A 25,060-nucleotide genomic window follows, 5' to 3' on the forward strand; every position below is an offset into this window, starting at 1 on the left:
GAAGGGATTGGAAATGTGAGTTGTGGCTGTTTGAGGTGTGTGTTTCTCTGGTGAGGGCTGCTGTGTTGACTGATCTCAGAAGTACTGAAAAGGTCTGAAAGCCTTCCCTAATAGAAGGAGCACTAATCCAGATCATCTGTTCTCATGGGGTATGAAAAAGTATGATACCTGCCTCTGCACCCCTCAGATTTGTTTGGAGTTACCCAGCAGTTTTTGATTTCTGGGGGAAAGTCAGAAAAAAATAATCTCCCTTTAGTATGAATATACATTTAACTGAAGAGGCTATGGCTGAATGGGGTTTCCCTCAAAATTCAAAGTGTAAAGACATGTTACTTTCTACAATGTCACCCACCCCCAGAACTTTAGATGTTTGTAAGGAATGGCATGAAAGAAGCCTTGAAATGTGTCTGTAGTTGGGGGGGTAGTGGGGGTGGCTTGGGTTTTGTGGGTTGTTCTGGTGGAGTTTTTTAATCCATCACTCTTCCAGTTGTCTCCATCCCAGTTTTCTCCTTTGTAAAACCACTGCACACTTTTTTCTTTTAATCTGAATTGGCTTTTCTGAGCATTGGAGCTACATACGACAGTGTATTTCCCTGGGTCCAAAGCTACCATTGGAGACCTTTCAGGCCAAAGCCATGCTTGGTTGGTAAGGTCTTTTTCCTTCATTTTGTGCTTTCCTCACTTCTCAGCTGCACCCTGCATGTTTACATCCTGGTTTGGCACTGACAGTGCCTGACAGGACCATAGAATCGCAGAACGCTTTTGGGTTGGAAGGCACCTCAAAGTTCACTTAGTTCCATCCCCCCCGCCACGGGCAGGGACAAAAGGCTGTGGCTGAATCCCTCACTCCTCAGGTATGAGCAGTATCTCATCCTGCAATTCTAATCACTGTGCTCTGTACCGTCAGGACACTGCACCTGAGGTCTGCAAGCTGTTTTACATTCCCCCTCATAAGCGTGTGTGTGCCTGCCTGCCAGCCAGCTGTCAGGTTTACCCTGTCTCTCCAGGTGGCTGAAGAAGCATTTGATTTGATTTATTTATCCAAGCTGTCTAGTGCAGTCTGCTGGGTGTTAGAGACCTCAGCAGCGGTGGGGGTGTAGGAAGGGTGGCTCTCTTGAAGTTATTTTGAAACAAATTCTCCAGGTGCTATACCCTCTGGGGCTGTCTTGAAAGGAAAAGCTAAAATTAATTGAGACTAGGCAGTCTTCATGTCTGAAATATTAGAGGCTGAGGGAGAAGTTCTGGTTTGTCTAAAATGCAGCTCCTTGTAGTGTTTCCTGCACAGAAGATTGTCTTTTCTGGTCCTGCTATGTTGTGAACTGTGAATTCTTGGTAAGATTCCTAAATGCTAGACCAGGCAGAAGGGTGTTCCTGTTTGTTTCTGGATCTCCCCTTTTCCTCCCCTCCCCAGATGCTGTAGGTGTTTGGCTCAACACTTAACATTTCTTTCTTTGTCTTTGTTTTTGTAGACTTGGGTGCTCCTGATCAACCAGATTTTCCAGGAATTTTTTAAAAAAGAAACTTGGGCGAGTAAAAGATGTGCCATGGAATGACAGCACCAAAGAGCAGCACAGGATTGTCTCTGGCCTTGACCAGCCATGGGTTATTTCTTCTGCTAGTTTTCTTTGGTTCCTTTATCTTGCAAGCACAGGCCACAGGTGAGTGAAACCTTTGCATATGCTGCAGGGAGGGGGAGAAATAGAAGTGTGGGTGCAGTCTTACATTGTTATGGGGAAGCTGGTGGTGGTTGGTGCGTTTGTACACATCTCTCAGTACCGATGGGGAAAACTCCAATGCTACTTGTTAAGCTGAAGGCACGATGTCTGATCTGAGCATGTCTTTCATGTAGTCAGTAAGTGCTTGTCCTTTATCCTGTCACTTTGATTCCCCTAGCTTTTTCCCCTTCCATTCTCATCCCTTCACTGCAGCTGGTGTCACTTTGACTCTTTTAGGAACGTGGACCACATTTGGTTTGAATGAGAGACTCATGTAGGCACTCTTATCTGTATGCCCTGTAGCAACTCCTCCGATGAAGTAGTTTTGAAAGCACAGACTGTCTTCAGCTCTCAGCACCGATGATGAATCTGCTCAGTATTTTCTTGAGTGATATGTTTTGATACTTTAGAACCCATTAACTGCACCCCTCTATTAGATCCTCTTTGCAGCTTGAATTTTTCCCTCTTCCCTTTCCAATTCCGATGGTTATTTGATGGATAAGTGTTGTGAATACTGTATATAGTGGTGCAATGAGATGATATGTAAGATCTCAGCAGAGACAGTACATGATGAGAAGTATGTGCTTGTTTACCCAGTATACCCCAAAACATGTCTTCTCTCTCAAATGGTGTAGCTTTTGTCTGTAGAGACGTGCCTGATCGTGAGTGGCATGAAATGGAAGGAGTAACTTTGTGTGCTCTTGCCCAGAACTTTGAGGGATTTGTCCCAGAAAGGCAAGTAGGTTTGATTTCAGCAGCTGTTGCAATGCAGAACAATTGCTTGCCTCTAAAAACAAAACCTCAGTTCCTGACATAACTCTAAGACCTATTTGTCTGACACAGCATGACACCTGAAAATGTGCCATGACCAACACTCCTCAGCACGGTGAAGTCTCAGTTGGCCTCTGTGTGGTAGAGCAGAATAAATGTTAGTTGCCAGATGCACTCAAAGCTGAGGTGATCCTGTATGGAAAAGTCTGCTGGTGCTGGAAGCTGCTGGAGGAGAAGTTGAGTTGATCTCCTTTCAGTATTTCTGTCTCTTCAGGTTGGAACGGAGAGGCTGTGGAAATCAGATAGCCCAGACTTGTATGTCTTCCTGGCCTGACTTTGGCTCTGTAGATAAGGAGAGGCAGGGATACACACACACATAAGTGTGACAAATTGGCAAGAACAGATAGTGAGAGTAGGAAGAGGCAAGGTCTTTTGCCTCTGGTCTGTCCTTCCCTTCCACTTCTCCCCCCCAAGTATTGCTGCTGTTGGCAGTAATGTCACCACCTCGTTTCAGGTGCAGGCGTGTCAGATATACCTCCCAGCCTGGTGCTGGAGTGCACCAGCCCTTCCTGACACTCCCACTACACAGTGCAGCACCTTCAATCAAGTCTGTAATCACTATGCAAATGAGTTGTGCCGCATACGGAGAAGCAGCCACAAGACTGGCCAGCCTTTCTACTATCGTTTGAGGCATACAGTCACATTAACTAAAAAGACTATTTAATCGTGTCAGAAGACCCAGGAGTGGTTCAGCATTGTTTCCCTTTGTGTTTCTTTTGCTTCAGGACCTGAAACCAGCCGTGGTATAAACTGATCTAGGCAGATCATCAGCCAAATAGGATTACAGTGGGTAGGCATGAGCTGTTTCCTGCCGGGGAAGTGAGAAAGTGAATGCGTGTGGAGAGGGGGAGCAGAGGGCAAGACGTGCAGGGGTAAGGGGAAATCCTGGGGGAGGCCAAGGGCTTGCTGAGGAGTGCTTCTATATACAGATTTTTCTGAGACTGGGAGGTAGCAACCCAGCTGCCAAGTGCTGGGAGGGTTGGGGTGCTCAGTGATGTGTCATGGTGCTGGAGAGCTGCACCTGCAGCAGCATGCCAAGCCGTGAGTAACATTAATGAGCCAGTCAGCTGAGGAGTGGAGAGCCAGATGGAGGAACAAAGAATGCCGGTGTGGCGTGCTGAAAATCATCTTTCCCTCATCTTTGTCCCCCCCAACCACCATCATCCTCACCTTATTGCTTTATGTAGCAAAGTCATTCAGAGGAGACAGAGCAAAGGGATGTTAACGTGAAGCACATCCCTTGGTGGTAATGCTTCTCTTGAATGCGGGGCCAAAGTAACATGCTCATAACTGCTACAAAAGCTGAAGAAAAATCCAGACAGACAAGCATGGAGACAATGGCTGGCTCAGCTATGAGTGAGAAAGCAGAGCTGGTGATTCATATGTTTAAAACCATATGATGTGTATTGTATTGCAATAATTTTGCTGTTTAGAAATTCCGTTGCTGGAGTTCTAGGAGGCTTAGAGATATATTCATGTTCTAGTCAGGAATGTGTTCTCTTTGCTATGTGGTTAATGCAGAGGGCAGACTCATTTCCAGTCAGCGAGCATCTGGTCTGTCCTCTGGTAATAAATGGATTTTATTTATGCATGGATTCTTAAGAAGAATCTTCAGTGCTTTGTCTCAAGCAATCTATCCAAATATCCTGGAGTGCCAGGAGATGAGTATTTTAAGTTGCTTAGTCACTAAGCACACTGCAGAATTTGGGGAAACATCTCTGTTTCCACTGGAAGATATCCATTAATACAAAAATAACCACTGCACATGTTTTAACAGAAGAGGCAGCATTTGCTGATGAGGAAGCCATGAGGCCATGTCAGAAAAGGACAATCTATGGGAACTTCACCGCTGTTCAGAAATATTTTTCTGAGCCTTATCACTGTCATGCCATTGTTCCCCATCTAGCAAGTTCTTCAGGATTAGTTGTGGGAAATAATGAAGGCAAGCAAGGAGACTTGGAAAGCAAACACCTGAAATGCTGAGGCTTTGTTCTTCCACCCGTCTCTTCTGTTTTCTTTAGTTCATCTGGAATGTAGCTAGGAGCCAGGGGGCTTAGGAGGTAGAGATGAAAATTTTTGAAATGTTGGAGAGGAGCAGTAACAACCCTTTGGTCTGCTTTTCTACAGATAAAGCTTCTCTATTCTTTCTTTGTTGCTGAGATTTTTCTAATTCTTTTTCTTTTTCTCCCTCCTATCTGTGGCCCTTAAGTTTATTACCAAGCTCTCCAAGGCCTTGTGTTTCTATCTCATTCACAAGGGTCTTCCTGTCTGGCCAGGCTATTTTTGAAAAGATGAGGGTGCATCAGAATAAGTTGTTCATTAAATTTTAACACATAGTCTCTAAAATACTCAGAAAGCTTCCTGCCATTTGAGTTCCAAATGCTGTAATCCCCCTTGGATTCATAACCAGCTCTGTCAGAAACCTCTGAAAACATAGGTTGCACCAACATAGGTTGGTAATAGCATCACCTGGTCCTGGAAAATGTAAAGGTGTTGGTATAAGGATTAAGTAACCTCAATTAATCAAATAGAAATACCCATGAAGGAAAGGCTTCAAATATTAATCTTTTAAAAATATTTATAATGTGTGCTTGGTGAATCTAAACCCATTTAGATTTAGACGCAGCCTAATGTTCGTTGACTGATCACATGTGAAATGCAGTATGCCTACCTCTTGAATTTTTAGGATTGCCATTAAAGTGATAAATTGAACTTGAATAAACTGAGACCTCTTCATTCCTGCGTATTGTCTCTGACACAAAGGCAGACAGTCTGCAGCTTGCTCTTCTAAGGTTTTTTCAGTGCCAAGGTTGTTCTGCACAGAAGCTCTTGGATGTTGCTGGTATTTGTTTGCATTGCACAGAGAGCTTGTTAGCGTGCGCTCCAGTCATCAAGCAGATTCAGACTTGTTCCTGTTCTTTGGGAATCTGTGCAAAGCAAACGTTTCCTTTGTCTCTGTACAGCTGAAAGGAAGGTGTCTGTACAGCTAGGGATGAAATTCAATGGTCTGGAAAACAAGGATGCTGGATGGCCATACAGAAATGTGGGGAGGCATTGTGCATGAACAGAGGATCTTGACTCTGACCTGTGTGCTTTATCTCAGTGTGGGTTTGGAGAAGTTACAGGGTCAGCCCAAAGAAGTGTGCAGTTCTCTATGGAGAGAAAGGAGAGCAGGATCTGGTGTGATTCCTCTTTCCAGTCCCTGTGGAGACCTCAGTATGAGCAGAGTGGTATGGAACAACACGGTCAGGAATCACAGAATAATGGTCAGGCTATACAAGCAGCTAGGGTGCAGATGGGCCCAGAATTAAACTCATATTCAGACTGTTACTACACTGATCTAGGCAGTGCTATTTAAGCAGCTGGTTTCAAAGGAGTAATAGGGATCTCAAAGTCACACAACGTCTAATTTTAAGCAGTTCTGTTTAAGGATGAATTAAGGCAAGCATAATATTAATCCCAAATTTTCCTTTTCTCTGTCCTAGGTTGGCCCAGCAAATCCAAAGGACCTGCATGTGAGTAGACTTATGTCACTGCTGTACTGTGAGAAATGAATGCGTTGTACTTGTGTTGGATAGAGATCTGTCTCTGTGCCCCGTTTCCATTGCTTTTGGAAAAGGCAACTGCACTCAGTTTGAGGAGAGCAGCTTCACGTGTTTCCTTTGCTTGGAGGGGTCCCTGCGCCTTATATAGCATTTAACTTCAAATGACTTAAAAGGCAAATAGAATAAATACTTCATTAAATTGTAGAGAGAAATCCTGTTTGTGAGAGTCTTGCTGGAGAGGATTTGAGAGGACAAGAAGAGGGCAAGCTGAGGCAAACCCCCTTGTTTCCTTTAATCAAGAAAGGTGAACATCTCATCACAGAGGATGACTCTGGTTATATTCCATTGGGTACTCCTGCTTTCCGTTTCCTGTGCTCAGAAAAAGTCTAAAATCTTTCCTGTGTGCTTGTTACGGATGAACGTAACTTCGGGTGGAATTTGAAAGCATATTTGTCTTCTGTATCTGTTCTAACTATATAACAGTTTGTCTAAATCTTTGTTAAACCCTGAAATTTGATCTTAGCCAAAAAACCAGAAGCACAACCACCAAAAAAACCAACCAAAAAACCCAGACAACGAATACAGGATCAGATTTTGAGGGGAACAAATTAATGAAGTATGTAAAGGTGTGGGAAGGGAATTTTACCATCTGTCAGATTTTGGTCTTCAGATAGATGGGGAAAATGCTCATGGAATCCTTTGGATCTTGGATTTTTATCCAATGCCAGAACTTTACTCCTGGCAATACTGTCATTGCACAGACATAGTATTAGTGAGCTTTTGATCCTTGACCATGATTGCTAGCAGGAATATCAGCTGCTTTAGGAAACTCAGGAGCTGTCTGATCCAACTCACCTTAGCTTCTTGGGCTAGAGTAGAATAAGATGGAAACTGGTAGAAGCTTCATTGTCAAGGCAGACAGGAGGGGCACTGAATGGCACTCTTTGTTCTTCAAGAGAAAATATTTGTGAACTTCAGGCTGTGTCGCATTACTGTCCTGATGTCCCTGAATAAGGTAAACACTTGTCTGTCTTCTGCAGCTTCTTTCTATCACTGAGTCCTTCCCGTTTATGTACATTTTGGGACAAGTTTGGGTTTGTTCCTAGTCTCATGGGAAAAGACTTGAAAGTTTTGCTTTGTGCTATTTGACAAAGCCTTTGCTGCTTCTGTCATAGAATCAGAGAATCGTAGGGGTTGGAAGGGACCTTGAGAACTCATGAGGTCCAACCCCCCTGCCTAAGCAGGGTCCCTAGGACAGGTTGCACAGACGGGGCTGGAATCTCTTCGGAGAAGGAGACTCCACACCCCCCTGGGCAGCCTGTCCCAGGGCTCTGTCACCCTCACTGGGAAAAAGTTCTTCCCCAGATTGGTATGGAACTTCCTGTGCTCCAACTTGCAGCCATTGCCCCTTGTCCTGTCCCCACAGACCACTGAAAAGGGGCTGGCCTTTCCCCCTGCATCCCATACTTAAGATATTGATAAACATTAATAAGGTCCCCCCATAGTCTTCTTTTCTCTAGGCTGAACAGTCCCAGCTCATTCAGCCTTTCCTCATATGGGAGATGGTCCTGTCCTTTGAGTCCTAAACTGGTTCCCATTGCAGCTGAGGTTGTGGGGATGTTCCCTTACTTGTATATCTTGGTCTGGCTGGTGCTGGCTGGAGATGCCTCCTGTGTTCCTTCTCTGTAGGGCTGATGCTGTGAATGTAAGGATAAGTACGTTTATCTGCTTGATATGGTAAGCAGGAGCTGAGGAATTGAACAACAGAGTAATGAAAGAGTGTCTTTAAATCCTGTGGGGTAAGCATCTTGGATCTAGCATCTTGTAATTCAATGGGGAAAATCTTAGCTGTGTGAGAGCAGAAAGAAACATTCTGCTGTTGTTGAGGTACATCTTTTATTTCGTAAAGGAAGAACAGGTCTGACTTGAGAAATGTTGCCTTGTAGAGTGAGATCCACCCCGGGTAGATGTTGTCTTCAGTTTTCAATACAGAGATAGGGAAGAAGCATGATAGGCCTGACACCTGCAGTCATAGCTACAAAGTCAGGCACTGCAGCTGGTTTTCTGGCTTGAAGGAACATTTTCTGTGTCCTGGGAAAGACAACATGGTGAATAACAAATGGGGATGTGTATGAATGTGGTAGAATAGGTTGAATGTGAACGAGGATAGGGGAGAGTAATATTTTAGGAAGGATGGAGACAGGAGTGTGCAGCAAAACGGGAAGGTGGTGGTTTCCACAGGTGGAACTGTGGAAAAGGTCCTGGTGGTTTGAAAAGCCAGTTAGTGGCTTAGTGATTAAATAGTGTAAGACTTGACAGAAGGTAGTGTTTTAGTTACACAAGCAGGTAAGAGTGGTTGGAAATAGTGTGGCCTTGGGGTGGAAGACACTAGTAGAAATATATGTACATGTGTGTATATTCTGAATGATTAGGTAAGAGCATCGTGATGCAGTACATGGCTTTACATCAGACTTATGAGGCTTTTTTGTATGCAACAGGCATGACTAGTGGGACACAGAATTCAAGAACTTGAGGATTCCAAGGCATGACTGAAGCTTCAGGGCAGAAATCTCAAAGCAGGAGCAGAGCTAGGCAAAGATGCCAGTCACATGGCTGGGGATCTGGGGGAAGGAGAGGAACTGCAGAACGTAGAGCCAAGTGTGTGAAACAAGGCACAGGGAGGAATTTCAAGTGGAAGTTGCTGCTGTGTTTAGAGAAATATGTGACTTTCCCAGAAAGTTCTGCTTTTCTTAGTCTATGCTCAGTTCTATAGTTACAAGCTGCTTTGTTCTCTCTCATCCTGCACTTTTTTGGCTGCTACTTTCACTGTAGGGGAACCCTTTGTGTAAACAAGATGAACCTATAAAAGCTGCTAGACCTTGGATCCTTGTCAAGACCAAGGTATTGCTCCCTGCTGATGGCATTGCTTTCCAGGTGGGGTCTGTGTGTCACTGTAGGTGTGGAATGAAATTATATCAGAGTGAGTTAGTGACTTCTGGTGATTCTGGATCACCAGCATCCTGGATATTTATCTCCAGGAGACTTACCTGATGCTGCAGACGACTTCAGGAATGTGCTTCTGGCATGTCACACACAACCCACAGTTGTTGATTAATACGTGGTTGGGAGGGGAGAGGTGTGGGGTTTTAATGTTGCTTCCTCTGGCCCATTCCACTCCTACCTTCACAGCAGGTAATTTTGAAACAGCGGATGTGCCTGCTATGTAATCCATCTCCAGCAGTTGAAGCTTTTGGCCTGCTGATGTGCTTCTTGCTGAGGACTAGTAGTATAAGAGGTGTGCTGAGCCATGTCCAGCACGCCTTTAGCATAGGCAAAGGACCTTAGGACCTTAAATGTAATGCTCTGTATTATCTTAAAGCTAGTGCTTCTTCTATTCTGTTGCTGGTTTTGCTTTCCCTCACAAAAGTAACATTTGAATGCTTCTGGAGAACAACCTTCAGGTTTCACTAGGAACACTTTCTTGGGCATAATTTACTTACAAGCCACTAAGAAAACATAAAAGCTTTACCATTTGAGTGTTTAGGTTCAGTTGTCACTTTTCTCTCAACTGAGGAAAACAGTAATTCTTATTATGTAAGCTGAAAAATTTCAACAGGGTCATTAGCTGTGATGAGTTTGCCTTTGAGCACAAGTCTTAGTGAAATCGAGGAAGTCAGCAAGTTTGTTTTTCCAATTGTGTTCTTTTTGTCCTCCACTTCTTTGACTTTCCCAACAAGTTAGTCTTGTTGCAAATTTATTGCCAGTAGCCCAAAGCAGAAATGAGTCTTGCTGTGACATTAGAAATATGATGTCCTTGAGCTGGCATAATTATAACCTTCAGGCCTTCCCATTTTGAATCTTCTTGCTTGCATTTACTTCTCAAATACTTAAGCTAACAGTTTGTGCTTTGATGGTGGCTGGTTCTTCCATGGCATTTAGTAAGCCAGACTCTGCTTTTGGCACAGTTGGGGGAGATGGACAGTGCTGGGAGAGCCAGTCTCTCTGTTGATACAGGATCCTTTTCCATTTTTGTGTCACTGAAGTGGTGAAATGAGTAGTCAGCAAGTCTGGGCTGAGGCAGATCACAAGACTGGCACTTGTGCCATGTGGAAGGGGTGTGTGAGATGGTGGTCAGATCACTGCTGGCGTAGGGTGCTGCTTCTGGTGGGGGAACATACTAGAAGTGCAGTGTGGGTGCTGTGCTAGGTGAGCCTCTGTGAGAGGTTCTTCCTCTTAGCACACTGGAGAGCCTACTGCTTGTGTGTCCAGCTGTGGAGACTCCTCAGGGCTGGAGCCCCTTTTCAGAACACTTGGTCATGTGTGATCCCACTTCAACCAATTCCTTCCAATGATGAGCTGATCTCTAAGAGTTGAATCCTTGGGTGGGCAGTGGCATGACTGCATGGGGAAAAAGGGATGCTGCAGTTTGTCATCTGGTACACAGGTAGAGCTGCTTTTAGCATCTTTTGATTCTTGCTGTCAGTAAAACAGGCTGGTGGAAGCTGCCAGTTAGGGGTGTTGTAAGGCAATTCATTCTCTGACTACAGTCAGAGTGAGCAAAGACCTAACCATTTCACCACTCTACCTCTGGCTACCTGCCACTTGTCTGAGGCGGGTCGGGAGTTATTTCATGCTTAGCTGTGTCAGGTGCAGTGGAGCGATTTCAGAGGATGAAAACAGATGTCTGTTCTGCATCCTCTGACATCAGGGAAGCATCTATCACAAAGTCTGTTTCCATCTGCTGAACTCTTAACTTAATTAGCTGCTTTAAATGGAGGAAATTTTTTCTTCTGGCACTGATTAGTTAGTAGCACCAATGGAGGGTGTCTGCAGAATCAAGGCTTTAGTGCTTTTCATTTAAAAATGGTAACAGTATTTCAAAGCTGCTTGCCAGTGTGCACCCTGAACAGATGAAACCAAGTGCATCTCCATTTCCAGAGGGGTCTGTCACCTTCTTCCTTTCTGCTGGCTGCCTCAGTGCGTTGCAGAGATCCTTCTCTCTAGATAGCAGTTCAGACACCTAAGCAGCAGTGGGATGACTAAGCTTTTCAAGACAAAATAGTTCTTGTTTCTTTTCTGACAGAGGGATTTGGGGCTCTTCTGTATTATTTCTGTGACATTAGCATAGTTTCACCTAATCTCACAGTGAAGTAGGAATTGCTGTAAATGCAGCAGTATTTGCGACTGGCAAATGATGTTTCAGTCTGTAGCTTTCCAGTTAACCTGTATTTCACCTGGTGTAAATCTTAGTTTTATTTTACTTCTCAGCCATTGTGGTGATGCTTGCACTTTTCTCTAGTAGTGGGAGTCTTTCTGGGACATGGTAAGAAATGGTAAATTTTAAGAAAAAAAAATTTATTTTTTGCCTTTGTAAATTCTACAGCATTTAAACCAATTATTACTTGAAGTTGTTTTTCCCCTGGTCATTACCTGGAAGTCTAAATTGAAAAAAACCTAAAAAGCCATCTGGTAACCATCTGTCAAATGTTAGATATCACATGGTGGCAGGATCAAACTTGTGGTGCCCAGTCTGGTCTCTGATCTCCCCACAGCAACCACTTCCAATCGTTTTCACAGGAGACAAGCTCCTTGAGACTGAGCTGATTGCAGGGTTTGTGAGAATAGGTGCATTTATGTTGATTATTTTTTTTTAGCCGTGCTCTCCAGTACCAATATCTGTGTGCCTAGTCTAATGACCAGTTGTAACAATTTTTACCGTTGTGCAATTGTTCATCAGCAAGAGAGCAGCTGGGGACCTCTCGCTTTGCCTCTTTTTTTCAAGTCTTCCCCAATCCCATCTTTACACTTGCGTGCGCATTTGGAGAACACAAGGCTGTGTTGTATGGCTGCTGGGCCCCAGGCCTCAGGCCTGCACGGATGAATTCATCAGCTTGATCTTTCCACCCCTGCTTCTCTGGTGGGTTGGACAGCAGCTGCAGCTCCTGTCAAGCATGATGCTGGGCAGAGAGCTCTGGGGAGGAGAGTTACAAAAGGCCCTTAAATCATCTGTGCAAGGGCACAGCAGAGGCTCTGTCACCCAGGGCCCACCGCTTGTCTTCTGGTGCTATGGTTGTAATGACATTAGCATTTCAAAAGGGATTACTACAGCCCCCTAGGTTCTGTGAGGAGGATATTTTAACTGTTACTTTAAAAACTGCTTTCTGGCTATTTCTGCTTTTTTTTTTTGTTTGTTTTATTTGGTTTTTTCCCCTGTATGTTGATCCTGAAGGGTTGGTGAAGGTGGCCACACTATGTAAACAACTGTTGTGAGGAAGCTGGTTGTTTATTGACCTAAATGTGGATTGGTAGATGCAAAGTTGTTGCTGATTAGTAGTCAGTTTTGCTAATCTGGAGTGGCTATCTGAGAATATCCTAATGGAAAAGTTAAATTAAAGGGAGTGCCTGGGGATCACAACTGTGTAGCTAGAGAAGCATCCTGAAGTCATGCTTACAGGTAACTATACTTGTTTGTTTCATGTGTTTCAACTGAAGAAAATGAGCAGCACATGCATCCTATTAATTCCCTGCCTTCTGAGCCTCTCATGGTACCAAAAGCTCTTTCTGTGCCCAGGTCCTGGATTTCTGGGCAGTTCCTTGGAGAAATGGTTTTGTGGTTAGATTATTATTTTTTTATAAAGTCTTGTTTTAAACAAAAAATTCTTCTAATGAAACTTAATTTCTGACTCTTGCAGCACCATTCCAGTTTGCATCAATATTCAGCTGATCTTTGTTTTTCACTGAGTTAACTTTCCCTTTCAGATAATCTTTGTGTTGGAAAGTTGTGTTAAGACCCTACATAAACTGGGCACTAGTGGAAAATCCCTGTGGTTATCCCCTTTACAGTTCCATTACCTGTAAAAATGGTGGGTTAGGCCAGGCGGGTTGGTACGTGGTCCCTGGTTCAAGAGAGCAAAGGGAATTGTCCTGCTTACCTAGCAGAGAGAGGGAAGAGTACTTTGTGCAATCTCTTGCACAGTGAATGGGGCCTAAAATTAGTAACTGACCCACAGTATCCAAAATAGGGGCCCCTTAGCTTGACTGTGTGAACATGGTTGGAGGGCATGTAGCAGAAAAAGCTGGTGGTTGTCTGGAGCTTTGTCCTGGGCTGTGTGTTGAACTGCTGAATGAGAGTGGAAGGTCGTAGGCCTAGACCCTAGATAAGCTGCCCCTCAGGGCATCAAGGACGAGCAGCAGTAGTTTCCTCTGTAAACACAGCACTGTGTACTTGGTGTGCTGAGGAAGGGAGGCATTTAATTTCTCTGTATGAAAACAGGATCTGTGGAATGCCTTCCAGGAGCCTGGTGGCTGCTGACAAGGTGTGTGGGCTTACTCAATGTATTTTTAACTCTTCTGGTCTTCAGGCCCGTTCTAATCTTTTTATTTTTATAGAACACACATCTATGCATAAACTTAAACAGCGATGGAGTGTCTTTAAACAGTAGATGCTAGATTTGAACTGCACTGAGTGAAAGAGTTTTGGGTTGCCCTGTGCCTCAGATAAGCTGGACAAAAAGCAGAGTGGCAGAGGTGCAGGTTGCTGTAGTCACTCTGTCTTGTCCTCCCCTTGGGTTTTTTTTCTGTTTCTGCAAGTGTGCCAGCAGGCACAGTTATGCATATCTGCCAGCAGTCTGCATGGGAAGATAGTCACTGAGTCACTGTGCAACCAGCTCTGGAGTAGGCTGTTGAATTTGTTAGATTTCATTACCATGCATCTTTGTATGTCTGGCTTTGGGATGTGTGAGTTACTGTATCCTCTTTCCTCAACGCCTTCTCTGGTAGGGATGATAGAACTTAAATATGATGGTGGAAGCATGCTGGAGAAAAAGTAAAACTGTAAATCTGCTGTGAACTAAAAACCTAAGAACCAAATGCAGGAAACATCAAATAGGCTGGGTTCTGAGAGGCTGATCAACTTCTAGGTTTACTGTGGGGGGAACCCTCTGTCATCCTTTCCAGTGTCAGGGCAATTACTCCTTGTCTTGCAAGAGAAAGATAAGGACAGCAAAAAATAGAATTAATAAGAGATGGTCATAGCATTTAGTGGGATAAGAACATTTATAATTATTATGGTGTGGGGAGGGAGAGAATGGAGGAGAAGGTTTTATTTCCCTTACTTCCTGTTTGGTTTAATTTATTCAGTAACTTGGAAATAGCTAGTAGCAAACTTGTGGGTCTCTTTCAAAAGTAATGAGACTGCAAATTTTAAAAGAAGAGGCAATTCAATAAAAATAATTGAAGATATGGGTAAGAACTTAGCGGCTGTATCCCCCATTGCAAATGCTTTTTGTCTGTAGATGTTAAGAGAACTGAATTAATATGCCTCTGTACTGAGAGTGGGGAAATCAGGGTAAGAATATGTGATTGTAAAAGCAGGGAAGTAAGTGAGGTACCAACTTTCAAAATCCTTGTAATAAAGTTGTTCTTTCTTTTGTTGGTGCCAGTGTAAACTAGAGACAAATGTGGAAAGGAAATGGCTGAGCAGAGTAATGACGTTCTGTGTAACAAGCCGCAAGAGTGCATGAGGTAGGGGAAAGGAGATGGGCAGAATGCCAGAATCAAGAATCTCTGTACGTTAAAGCTTGTGTCGGAAATTCCTCTTTCTCAGTGGTATAGTTTAGGTTCCACTAAGTTGTTTCCTCTTGTCAGCTTAAACTGGGGGTTATAAAGTGATACAGCAGCTAAGCAAGTAAGTATCAAAGAAAAATAGCATTGCATCTTCTTGAAAACATGGAAGATACCTGGTGGGATGGCTATGCTGTCAGAGACATTTACCACCAGAAGAAAAGTTCCAAAGTGCTTGTCTTACTGGTTATCAGCTGAGAGAGGATGTCTCAAGTCAAGCAAGCACTGCTGAAAATTTTGCCCAGTATATTTAACAATCTGAAAGAGGGACTTAGTATTCTGTTACTTAAATGTGCAGGCAATACAGTATGGCAGGAGAGCTGTAAAATTCCCATGAAGACAGAAACATGGGATTACTTTGAATAACAGAGAAACTGAGTAACATCTGGAAATCCATGAAGAGAGACTGAAAGTAGCTTTCTCCAAAGGTTGCTTGACTAGTAAGCAGATCGCTATTTGGAGGAAGGCACCAATCTATTCCACTAAACAGTTTGTGGTTATGGGAGTCCATTTCATGTTGTTTCAGAAAGGCAGGGTATAGCCGTGTTCCTTTTCATTTCCTCTTAGTAGGTGTGTACCCCCAGACAATAATACTTACCTGTACTAACAGCCTACCAGCAGTACAAGAGAGCTTTTTATTTCCAATTTATTCAAATGAGAACAGATTCATTGCCAGAGATGGGGCTTGGCCTTAAATACCGATGGAGGGAAGTGTCATACTTCAGCTGGAAAGATGGTTTTGTGTTCCCAGTTTGCCCAGTAGCAACAAGCTCTTCTGTTATCTTCAGTGTCAGCCGCAGTGTGAGGGCTCCCCAGGGCATGATTTATTTGGAAATACTATGTTGGATGAAGCAGTTTTATGCAGCTATGTTGAGGCGGATCATTGTGATCTTTCTTAGTGACTCTTTTTGTCAAGTCATCACAAAGCACCGTGCCATGTTTTGGTCAGTCTTATTGGATGCTCAGCCATGGTACAGGCATGTTCCCTGAATGGGGCCCATACAGATGGTCTCGGGTGGGTGTCACAGTTCATCCTTGTCCTGTGAGCACCTCTTGCAAAACCATCCTTCCTGTGAGCTACTGTAGCCCTGGAGATCTCCTTGACTACAATGTAGTTCTGTCTGTGCAGGTATCTTGTGCTTCTAGACACAAACTCACTTCAGTCTAGTAGCCTGTGATTGCTCTGGAGGGTTTACATGTTATGTGCCCATTGCTGTGAGCCTTGATTTTGAATGCTTTTAACTGTTTTTACTGAGTAGTGCTGGATCCCTTAATACATCCAAATTTTGTTCCTGTAGTTGCATGGCCTCCTCTCAGAACTGCATTATGGAAAAACTCCTTTTCTGGCAGCTTTTTGCAGAGTCTAGACTGGAAATCTGCTTGCAAATGTGCTTGGCTAGGATTAGAAGCTTCCAAACAGTGATCTTCAGAAGTAATAATAATAGTCCATGTAGTTCTGCCTGCCACATGACAGCTTCTTACTTTCAAGCTACTTTGTGTTCAAGTGGAGTTAAATGCATGTTTGCTTCCCAGTGCAAACAGTTTCTGCAGTTGGCAGAGGTTTGTGCCCCTGAATAAGAAGGTATGGGATCACAAACCACCTCTTCCTTGAGTGCATTTGACACACTGGGATGACTTTAGCTGCTGATGAGTGTAAGAGGAGCAGGAAGGGGTAACTTCAAAAAACCTACAGCTCTTAAGAGAAAACATAGGTGCAGTTGGGTAGCTGGCTCTTTCCTCTGGAGGTACTGCAGAAGAAGCAACACCAGACCTGGCAGTGGTGGTGTTGCAGGGTAGTGAGGGATAAGTGTCTTTCTGGAGCAGCAGAAGAGATGTTGTGACTTGGTTTCTGTTTACCCTGCAAGCTAAAGAGTAAATGTCAACTGTCTCTTCCTCCCTGAGAAGAAGAGTGATGGTGACAGCTTTGATGTGCAATAACTAGATTGCTGTCATTTGCATTCGTGGCTTTGGGGTCAGGGCTATGAAAGTAGAGCTTGGCATTTAATAGAAGACAGACACCTCCACCCACCTCATTAACAGTGGGAAATTCCCCTTTTTCTCAGCTACAGAACAGTAACTGATAAATTTTGTAAATACACTCCTGATTTTTCTCTGGAACTTTGTTTTACTGTCTGGACAGTAATTTATCAGCACCAAAATAACCTCTCTCCCTGCTGTTTTGGTTCCCCACTAGTTCTCAGGCATAATACAGCTGTATCTGCTATTTAAGTGTTCTCAAGGAGTCTGCGTGCACAGTTGGGAGAGTTCCCAAATATGTGTTTCTGCAAGGCAGCATTTCTGCTATTTTTAGCATGATTTCTTTGGGGCTTCCATTTCCTTTGTGTGAGAAATTTCACTAACTGGCAAGAGGTTGAACAATACTGTAAATGGATCTCAAAGTTACATGGGAAACTTTCACTCTGCTACTTAGGAAACCTGCAAGTGCTGTGTGGTCATTTTTACCAAACTCTGGTAGACTGACCTCCCCTGAGCAGCTGAAAAGACATCCTGGTATAGCATAGAGTTACTAAAGCTTGGAAACAACTGATACAGAGGCATTATCTGTGTACTCTTTTATTTTCACTGTGTCTGGGGTCTTCATTTGTGTCAACTGATAAACTCCATTTGGCCATAACGCGTGGTGGTTTCTTGCCCCACTGCTGAACTACAGTTCAGAGGGTGCTGGGGGAGAAATTTGAACATCTGCTGCGGGGGAAAACGAAATGCATTAACTTGTGAGTCATCTGTTTAAATGAGGGGGAAGGAGTTTGTGATTCAGGGAATTCATGGAGCATAGGGAGACCTTGCCTTCTATTGGGGGGACAGACGTAAAGCTGGGTGACAGTCTAGAAATGGCTGAAGGAGTGTCGCATTAGTTAGCATGGGAAGTGTTTGGATGAAGATGTGATGGAGAGTAGGCTGGAGTCAGTGGCCTGCACATCTGGTCTGCCCTTCAGCTTCCTGAAGACAGTATGCTGGATCTACCAGTCCTGGGGATGTCTAGTGCCACAGAACTGAGCCTGAATGTCTGGGGATCCCCACACAAGAGGTGCTTTCTTCAGCTCCGTGAAAAAGTGACTTGGGAACATGCATGGGGTCAGCTTTTAGGATAGGGGTGCACGATGTTTTGAGGGGTCATGTAGATTTTTTTTTTTTTTTTTTTTTTTTTTCCTGAAAGTGTCAGATGATCTGCTTGTGAGCAGCCTTTCCGCAGAAATGGGGCTTGCTGAGTCAGTGTCAGTGCTCAGGGCACATAATGTCTGGTTGAAGCCAGGCCTGATGGGCAGAAGCCTTGTGAGACTTGGGGAGGTGTGTATAAGGCAGGTTCAGCAGTTGGATCTGTAGTAGGAGGGAAATGTAGCTGCAGAAACTTTACCCCAGCAGTGATGGTAACACTGAGGCCTCTGGTGAGAGAACACAGAAAAGGAATAGCATGACCGCTGCCCTCCCCTGGCTTAAGCTTTTCATAGCACTCGTGCTAGAAAACAAACAGATGCTGCTTTTTCATCTTTTTGCTTTTTATTTTTCTTTTTTTACTCTTTCTCTCCTCTCCCTGAGGTTGAGGAGGTATTAGATGGGAGCACTGATACTGGGGAAGAGCTGGGAGCTGGATTCTTACTTCTTACGACATGCATTCATGTGATGATGTGGGAGGCAGATACTGGTCCAACTATGTGTGTGTGGCTCTCCAGAGTGTTCTCAGCATTCCTCTGAGCTTTCTCCCCAGCTCTGCAGAAGCTGGGAATTCTTCTGGGTTTTTTCCCCCGATTTGTGCTCATCACAGCACTTCCTGTGGCATTTGGGCATGCTGCAACAGCTTCCTCTACTGCATTCTTCCCTGGAGAGCACCTGAAACTTCTGTGTAAGGAATTTCTTTAAACTGCTTTGTTCTTCCATGGTTTGGAAAAGATTATGTTGTTGTTTCTAGCTGCTAGGCAGTAATTTCTCCTACTGTCTTGGTTGCTTTTGCTTAATACTTTCCTTCCAAGTCAGAAGAAGGTGGTTGTGAAATCTGTCTGCTAGATCAGTGTCTGTAGATGTGAAATGTATTTGGAGTTGACCAGAGTAGTGGAAGGGGGTTTTATGTTCTAGGGAGTTATGCACCAAAAATAAAATCAAAAGAAAAAACCAACACAAAACAGAACAAGAAGAAAAAAAACAAACAAACAAAACCTTTAACCAGTTATTTACCTTTTGGAATAATCTGGCCTTCTCACCTCATCCTGTTTCTCAGAACATCATAACTGTAATGTACTATAATGACATTGTATAATGTAAAGTTAGCATTTCATTCTGATAAGTCTTTTGTCTCTCCCAGTGAAGGCAGGGTGGCTCTGTACCTCACGAAACTAAATGTGAGATGTTGTCCTGCTGGATTGATAATTTAGACAAAAAAGCAACAAGTGCTAATGTAGTGGATACTGTCAGCACCCACTGATAATTTTACTTCATTAGCATTGAAATGTGCAAAAACTGTCCTTGCAGATAAATGCTTTAAAAAAAGCCTACAACAACAAAACCCAAACCAGCAACAAAATCCAAACAAAACCAGAACCCCAGCTAGCCATGCTCTTTTACGGAGCTAGGTAGCTGAAAGAGGAACTGGGGAGTTGACATGATTGTCTGATGTGAGGGAATTTTCTCATGCATGTTTGACAAAAAGATTTTGAGTAGAAGCAGTTAGACTTCAGGATGGACAATGCAAAACTGTAAGAAGCTGAAGAGGGACTTGAAATTTCTCCAGCTTGATGCTGTAAAGGCTATCTGGAAAGTGCACAAGACAACAAGCAATGAAAATGGATTTATGTTATTTTGGATCTTGTGGTGTTCAAGGAAACCAGGTTTTCTAGCAGCATCTGCGAGACAACTGAATTATCTGGAAGAAACTGGCCTGCACAGTCTCTTTTTTCTGCATTAGGCAGTGTCCTACACACCAAGGTCTGGCTGGCAAGAATTGATAATAGCATCGTTCAGGTTTGCCTGTCGAATTCAAGAGTGATCCAGGTAAAATGGTGCTGTTGAGGTGTGATTCTGGGTATCTTACACAGCCAAAACTCAGTCATGCTTTTTCACATTATTGTTAGCCTGTTAACTGCACATTGCCCTAAGAAATACTCTAGCTGGTTCAGCAAGAGCTGTTCTGACATGACTGATGATGCTGTATAGATAAGATGTAGCTGAAGGAAGCCACTTGAGAGAGCTGAGCAAATAAGTGCCTCAAAACAATAAGTGAAACTTAATGAAGTGTCACAAATAAAAACCCAACTGACACAAACAGAGCCTTGCTGAGTTAAAATCAGACAGTACCACTGCAAGATGGTAAAGCAGCATACACATCCCTAACTGTGTGGTAGTCCTGTTTTTGGCAGTAAAGGTTGTAGTAAATTCCTGAACAGATACTTCTATGCGGAAGAATTACTGAACTGTGAAATCCTGCATCTGTGTTGGTCTTCCTTGTATAGCAAAATAAACAAATATTAAAGCAGTCCAACTAATCTGGAAATCTTTGTCATTGAAATTAAGGGTGACAAGGACCTGTAAATCGTTGCACTAGGTTACAGGGGAACATAAATAAGCAGCTGTCACAGTTCTGCATAGCTGGGTACTGACGGAGAACGGGGGCCTGCAAAAATGGCTGCTCTAAGAAGCAGCCAGAAGCTCTCTGCAGGCCGCAGAGAGTAAACATCGGCCAATTCAAGGCCAGAGTTGCTGCTGACCAAGGTCAAGCCAATCAGCGATGGTCACAGCACCTCTGGGAATTGCATATAGCAGAAAAAAAAACCCCACAAGCAGCTGCATTTCACCACCAGAGAAGGGAGTGAGAAGATGTAATGAGCTGTGCAGACACCAAGGCCTGAGAACCCCATTCTCCCAGTCCCTGCCCCCACTCCCCTTCCCCATGCCACGACAGGGAGCAAAATCATGACTAAAGGGAAGTCTGCTAAGAAGGGAGGGGTGGGGGGAAGGTGCTTTAAGATCTGGTCACGCTTCTTTAAGATCTGGTTGCGCTTCTCATGATCTACCTCTGGTTTCACTGTGTGTGTAATGTAATAAATTAGTTCTCTTTCTTTCACTCTGTGTTGAGTCTGTTTTGCCCATTTCATTGATGACAGGATGATTTTTTTCTTCCTGTCCTTACCTTGACTCCTAAGCCTCTCAATACATATTTTCTCCCCTGTTCAACTGATAAGGGGAGTGATAGGCGTCTAGCCTCCAGCCAGGTCTAAACCACCACAACAGCAGAGTATGTGTCCTTGTATTTCTTGTTGCTCCAAAGCAGCAAAATGCAGAGGCAGGACTGGCGTTTAGCTGTCCTTGAGGTGATTTGGTTTTAAGAACAGTTGTACTGTGGAGTTTCGGGTAGTATGTTTTATCATCTCCTTTTGTGTTAAATGGAGGGAGCGATGTTTCATCTCCTCTTAGGTTTTCATGAGGCATCTAGGGCCACATGTGGGTCCTGTCTAGGTAGTTGCTGCCTCTAACCTATTTTTATTACATACTCTTCCAGCTGCGTGTATTGACTTGCCTGTGCTTTGATTCCTATGGCTATAATGAAAGCATCAAAAGGGCAAGTAATATTTCAAAGGGTGAGAACTTCTGCACACCTTTTCTGAACACTTTTCTTGCCAGCTGCAAAAGAAGCTTGTTCCTTTAAACTGTTTCCCAATCCTGGCTTGTTTCAGCTCAGCTTTGCTTACCCTGTGGGTGTTTGGGATGAAGAGCTAGAAAGACAGAAAGGAAGGTTGTATGTTTTTACTGCTAGGTGTGGTTTTGACAATTTGCTAATACATCTTGTTAGACAATTTGCTAATTCATATCCATTGGGTTGCTTTGAGCTGTTGATAGGTACTGGAAAAGCAGAGGTATGAAATCAAATGCTTTGGAGCTATTACACCTGTATAATAAGACAATCCTCTCAAAGGAGGTAGTGGAAAATCTGAATGCTTTTTATATACTGCATTTTTAAGTTTGAGTTGCAGTTTAGTTTCTATGTGCTGCTTGATCCTCAGCAGAATTTAAGTGGGTGGAATGTGTGGGACTCTGCCTGTTCTGACAGAACTGATGGTGTCTTCTGTGATTGGTAAATCAAAATAGCAGCAGCATCCCACCAGACCTTGATGCCTCTTCCTAGTCATACTCCAGTGACAAAGCAAGCTTATAGATTGCCTCTCTCAGTTAGTTACCTCCTTTCCTTGTAAAAAACACACTCCTGTTATTTGTGTTGCCAGTAAAGAGAGAAGACCACAGACTGAGGAGCTGTTACATTTCAGTACAGGTTATACAGTGTTAAAGCATTGGGCAGTTTAGAAACGTGTATCACAGCAAACTCTTTGTAGAAGAAGCTTCTTTGCTTTGAAGTTGAGCTGTTCTACTTCACTCTGTGTGAGACTTAGAATTTTTAGAGCCTGATTTGAGTCTGCATCAGCTAATCAGTTCCACAAAATGGAGCTGAGTATGGTTGAACTTCCTTGCAGCATAACTGGGGAGGTTCTAGGACTCTGAGAAGGCTGGATTTTGCCATGTGGAATACTTCTGTCACGCTGGTCTGAGGTGCCTCCCACTCTGAGTGGGATGACTTGAGGAGTGTTCAAGTGGGGCTATTTTTGCTTTCCTGCCAGATTCAGCAGTGAAGCTGCTTGCGCTGCTGAACTCCTGTAAAGCCAGCAGAAAAGATGACTTAATATTTACAGCTAACCTAACCACATCTAGAGTGAAAATATGAAGTGTGCTTGAGAGAGGCTTTCCAGTGAGAGAGGACTAATAACTCTTTGCAGTTTTGCCCAGCCAGTAGTAAATGATTTGAGTGTTTGTTCTGAAGAGTCCCGTGACAGGGATGAGTCATTCTTAAAGGATAAACAAATGTGCCCAGATACAGGATTCCAGTATGTGCAGTGGTCCTGAACAGAGCAAAAGGTCGCAAGAGAAGTGGCATGGCAGGATGAGAAAGCTTCCTCCAGTGTGTGTCAATATATTAGACCAAGGTTTCAGGATTGCTGACCTAACCCACCATTCCCTGGCAAAGCGACCTGTCCGCATCCCTCTGAGGGTAACTTCGGAAACCGAAGGCTCTACATTTCTTTTTACTTTTGTTCTGCACTGAGGGGAGACCCTATCATAGTCTGTGACTTCCTGACGAGGGGGAGCGAAGGGGCAGGTGCCTGTGAGTGGCCAGGGATAGAACCCGAGGGAACAGCATGAAGCTGCGACAGGGGAGGTTTAGGTTGGATGTCAGAAGAGGTTCTGTACTGAGAGGGGGATCAGGCACTGGAACAGGCTTCCCAGGGAAATGGTCACAGCACAGAGCTTGGCTGAGTTCAGGAAGCATCTGGACAATGCGCTCAGTGCCGTGCTCTGCCTTGTCTGGCCCTGTGTGGAGCCAGGAGTTGGACTCGATGGTCCTTATGGGTCCCTTCCAGCTCAGGAGATTCAGGGATTCTATGATTCTCTGAAACCTAAAACTTTGAGCTTCCTGGTTCAGTTTCCACATGGATGAAAGTGGAACAATGCTTAGCATAAAGCAATCTTCTGTGTGCATGTCATTACTAGATCAGCCTTGGCCAAACTTCCAAATTAGTACTTTTTGGATAGGCTGAGTCAGAGGCAACAGCTGCTGCTGCTGAAAGGATGAAAAACGAATCAGTTGCGAAAGGCTCATTAGTGAACTACGGAGACCTACCAGCGCAGAGCTTTAAAGGGACTTGGCTATGTCAGGATCTTTCCATGCGTAGGTAAGGAGACTCTAAACCTTAAAGTTACTATTTCAGAGATTCCAGTGATCCCTTGGAGTTTAGGACTGCCTCTTGCGCAGATTCATGGCTGTGCAGTGACCTGTGCCAAGTCTCAGATTAAACCCTAGCAGAACTGGCTTAGAAGGTAGGGATGAGCCAGGTGTTGTATGGATTGGTGGTGACTCCACCTTCTAGTAGGAGAACAATGGGCTCCTGCTGCTAGTGTCACCCAGGCATCAAGTGGCTGTGCTGAAACCCACAACAGGGACGTGTTTTGGGAGACTGGGGAAAGGAACCTGGTTACCATACTAGGCGGAAGTTTAGGGAATGGGAGAGTTTTGTAGTTAGAGGGAAATACACAAGCAAGTTAAGCCTCCCCAGTCACTGTAAATTGCAAGGCTCTTGTGAGTTGCTGGTAGAGGATGAGTTTTGTTCTGCTGTAATCCTGAAGGTATGTTTCTGCTATGGCCTCACTGAGTGTCAATAGAGAGGCTTTTTATTTCAGTCAGGGCTTACAGACTGGTCTGCACAAATGGGTCATCTTTGCCCTGTCAAAACCTGGTGTCCAAAATCAGCATGAACATTTGATGGTTATGCTTTTTCCTACAGCACCTCCTTGTTTTAGCTGAAGAGCCAGATGGTTTTCCTGAGACCAGAGCCCATAGTGTTGCTCAGGCTGCTATCCTAAAAAGACAGCTTTAGGGTGTTACTGCATCCAAATTGAAACCCCACCTAGGAACAGCCAAGCAAACAGCCAGGTAAATGTTTAGGTTACCTCTGCATTGAGTTTAGTTTTTAGTTTTTAAGGTGTCTGGAGAGAAGCAAGCCAGGGGCAAGATGACAAATCAAAGCTGAGACAAAAGTGAAGTGGAAGTTTAAAAGTAGCACCAGTAATTGAGGACAGTGGGTGTTAATTTGAGTTCAAATGCCATGCTATACCTTTTCTACTGATCTGTCTCTACACAGTAGGTGCTGTAAGTTCCTGCAGTTACCTGTTCCTCCTTTGAAAGAATGTAAAATCATTTTTTGTTACCTTTTTTAATAATATCCTCCTCCTTGCAATAGGAACTAAGATTTAGAATTGGATGAGCTACTAGTGATAGGAAGAGGCTGAAGGTGAGTGTTAACTGCCTCTGCCCGGAGCAGTGAAAACTTTTAGAATCTCTACCTTTCTTAATAGTTGGACCTTTCAAAGCAAAACTCGTACGCAGCCTTCTTAGGGGGACCCTCTTCATGGAACTTTTGAAGGGGAAGGAAACCCACCAGACTAGTTGGGTGTTACTTATGAGTGAGTTTGTGTTTCAGAAGCAGAACTTGAAACCCTAGTGATCATACACAGTGCTGTTCCTGCACTTGTTTAATTTCCTTCTCCAAACACGTGGACATAATGATGGAGTGGTTGGAGGAAGGCACGGGGAGGCCGGCAGCCTCCTTGGGAAACAAAGGCAAATGAAACACGTGCCACTTGGAAAGCTGCACTGTGCCCACGGGGGAGAGGAGGGTTCTGCATTAAACAGGATTTGTTGTAGAGCCACTGTAGTGCTGGCACCAACTTCAGCCCAGATGCAAATTGTTTAAACTATCCAGGCAGTATGGGATGCTGTCAGTCAGCCAGGCT

At 44.0% G+C, this 25,060-nt stretch overlaps 1 protein-coding gene across 1 annotated transcript in view; it reads left to right on the forward strand.

The window, feature by feature from the left end:
* Positions 1-1,537: 1,537 nt before the first annotated feature.
* The window catches only part of SUSD6 (sushi domain containing 6), a gene marked incomplete at both ends in the record, with an annotated part of 40,557 nt that continues 17,034 nt past the window's right edge, over positions 1,538-25,060 (forward strand). Inside the window, 2 exons of the mRNA XM_084264208.1 lie at positions 1,538-1,658; positions 6,032-6,061. Coding sequence (XP_084120334.1) covers positions 1,538-1,658; positions 6,032-6,061 — 151 coding nt within the window. The remainder of the gene's footprint in view (positions 1,659-6,031; positions 6,062-25,060) is intronic.

The sequence above is a fragment of the Gallinula chloropus genome (assembly GCF_964237585.1).
Source record: "Gallinula chloropus genome assembly, chromosome: 4".
Classification (NCBI taxonomy): Eukaryota; Metazoa; Chordata; class Aves; order Gruiformes; family Rallidae; genus Gallinula; species Gallinula chloropus.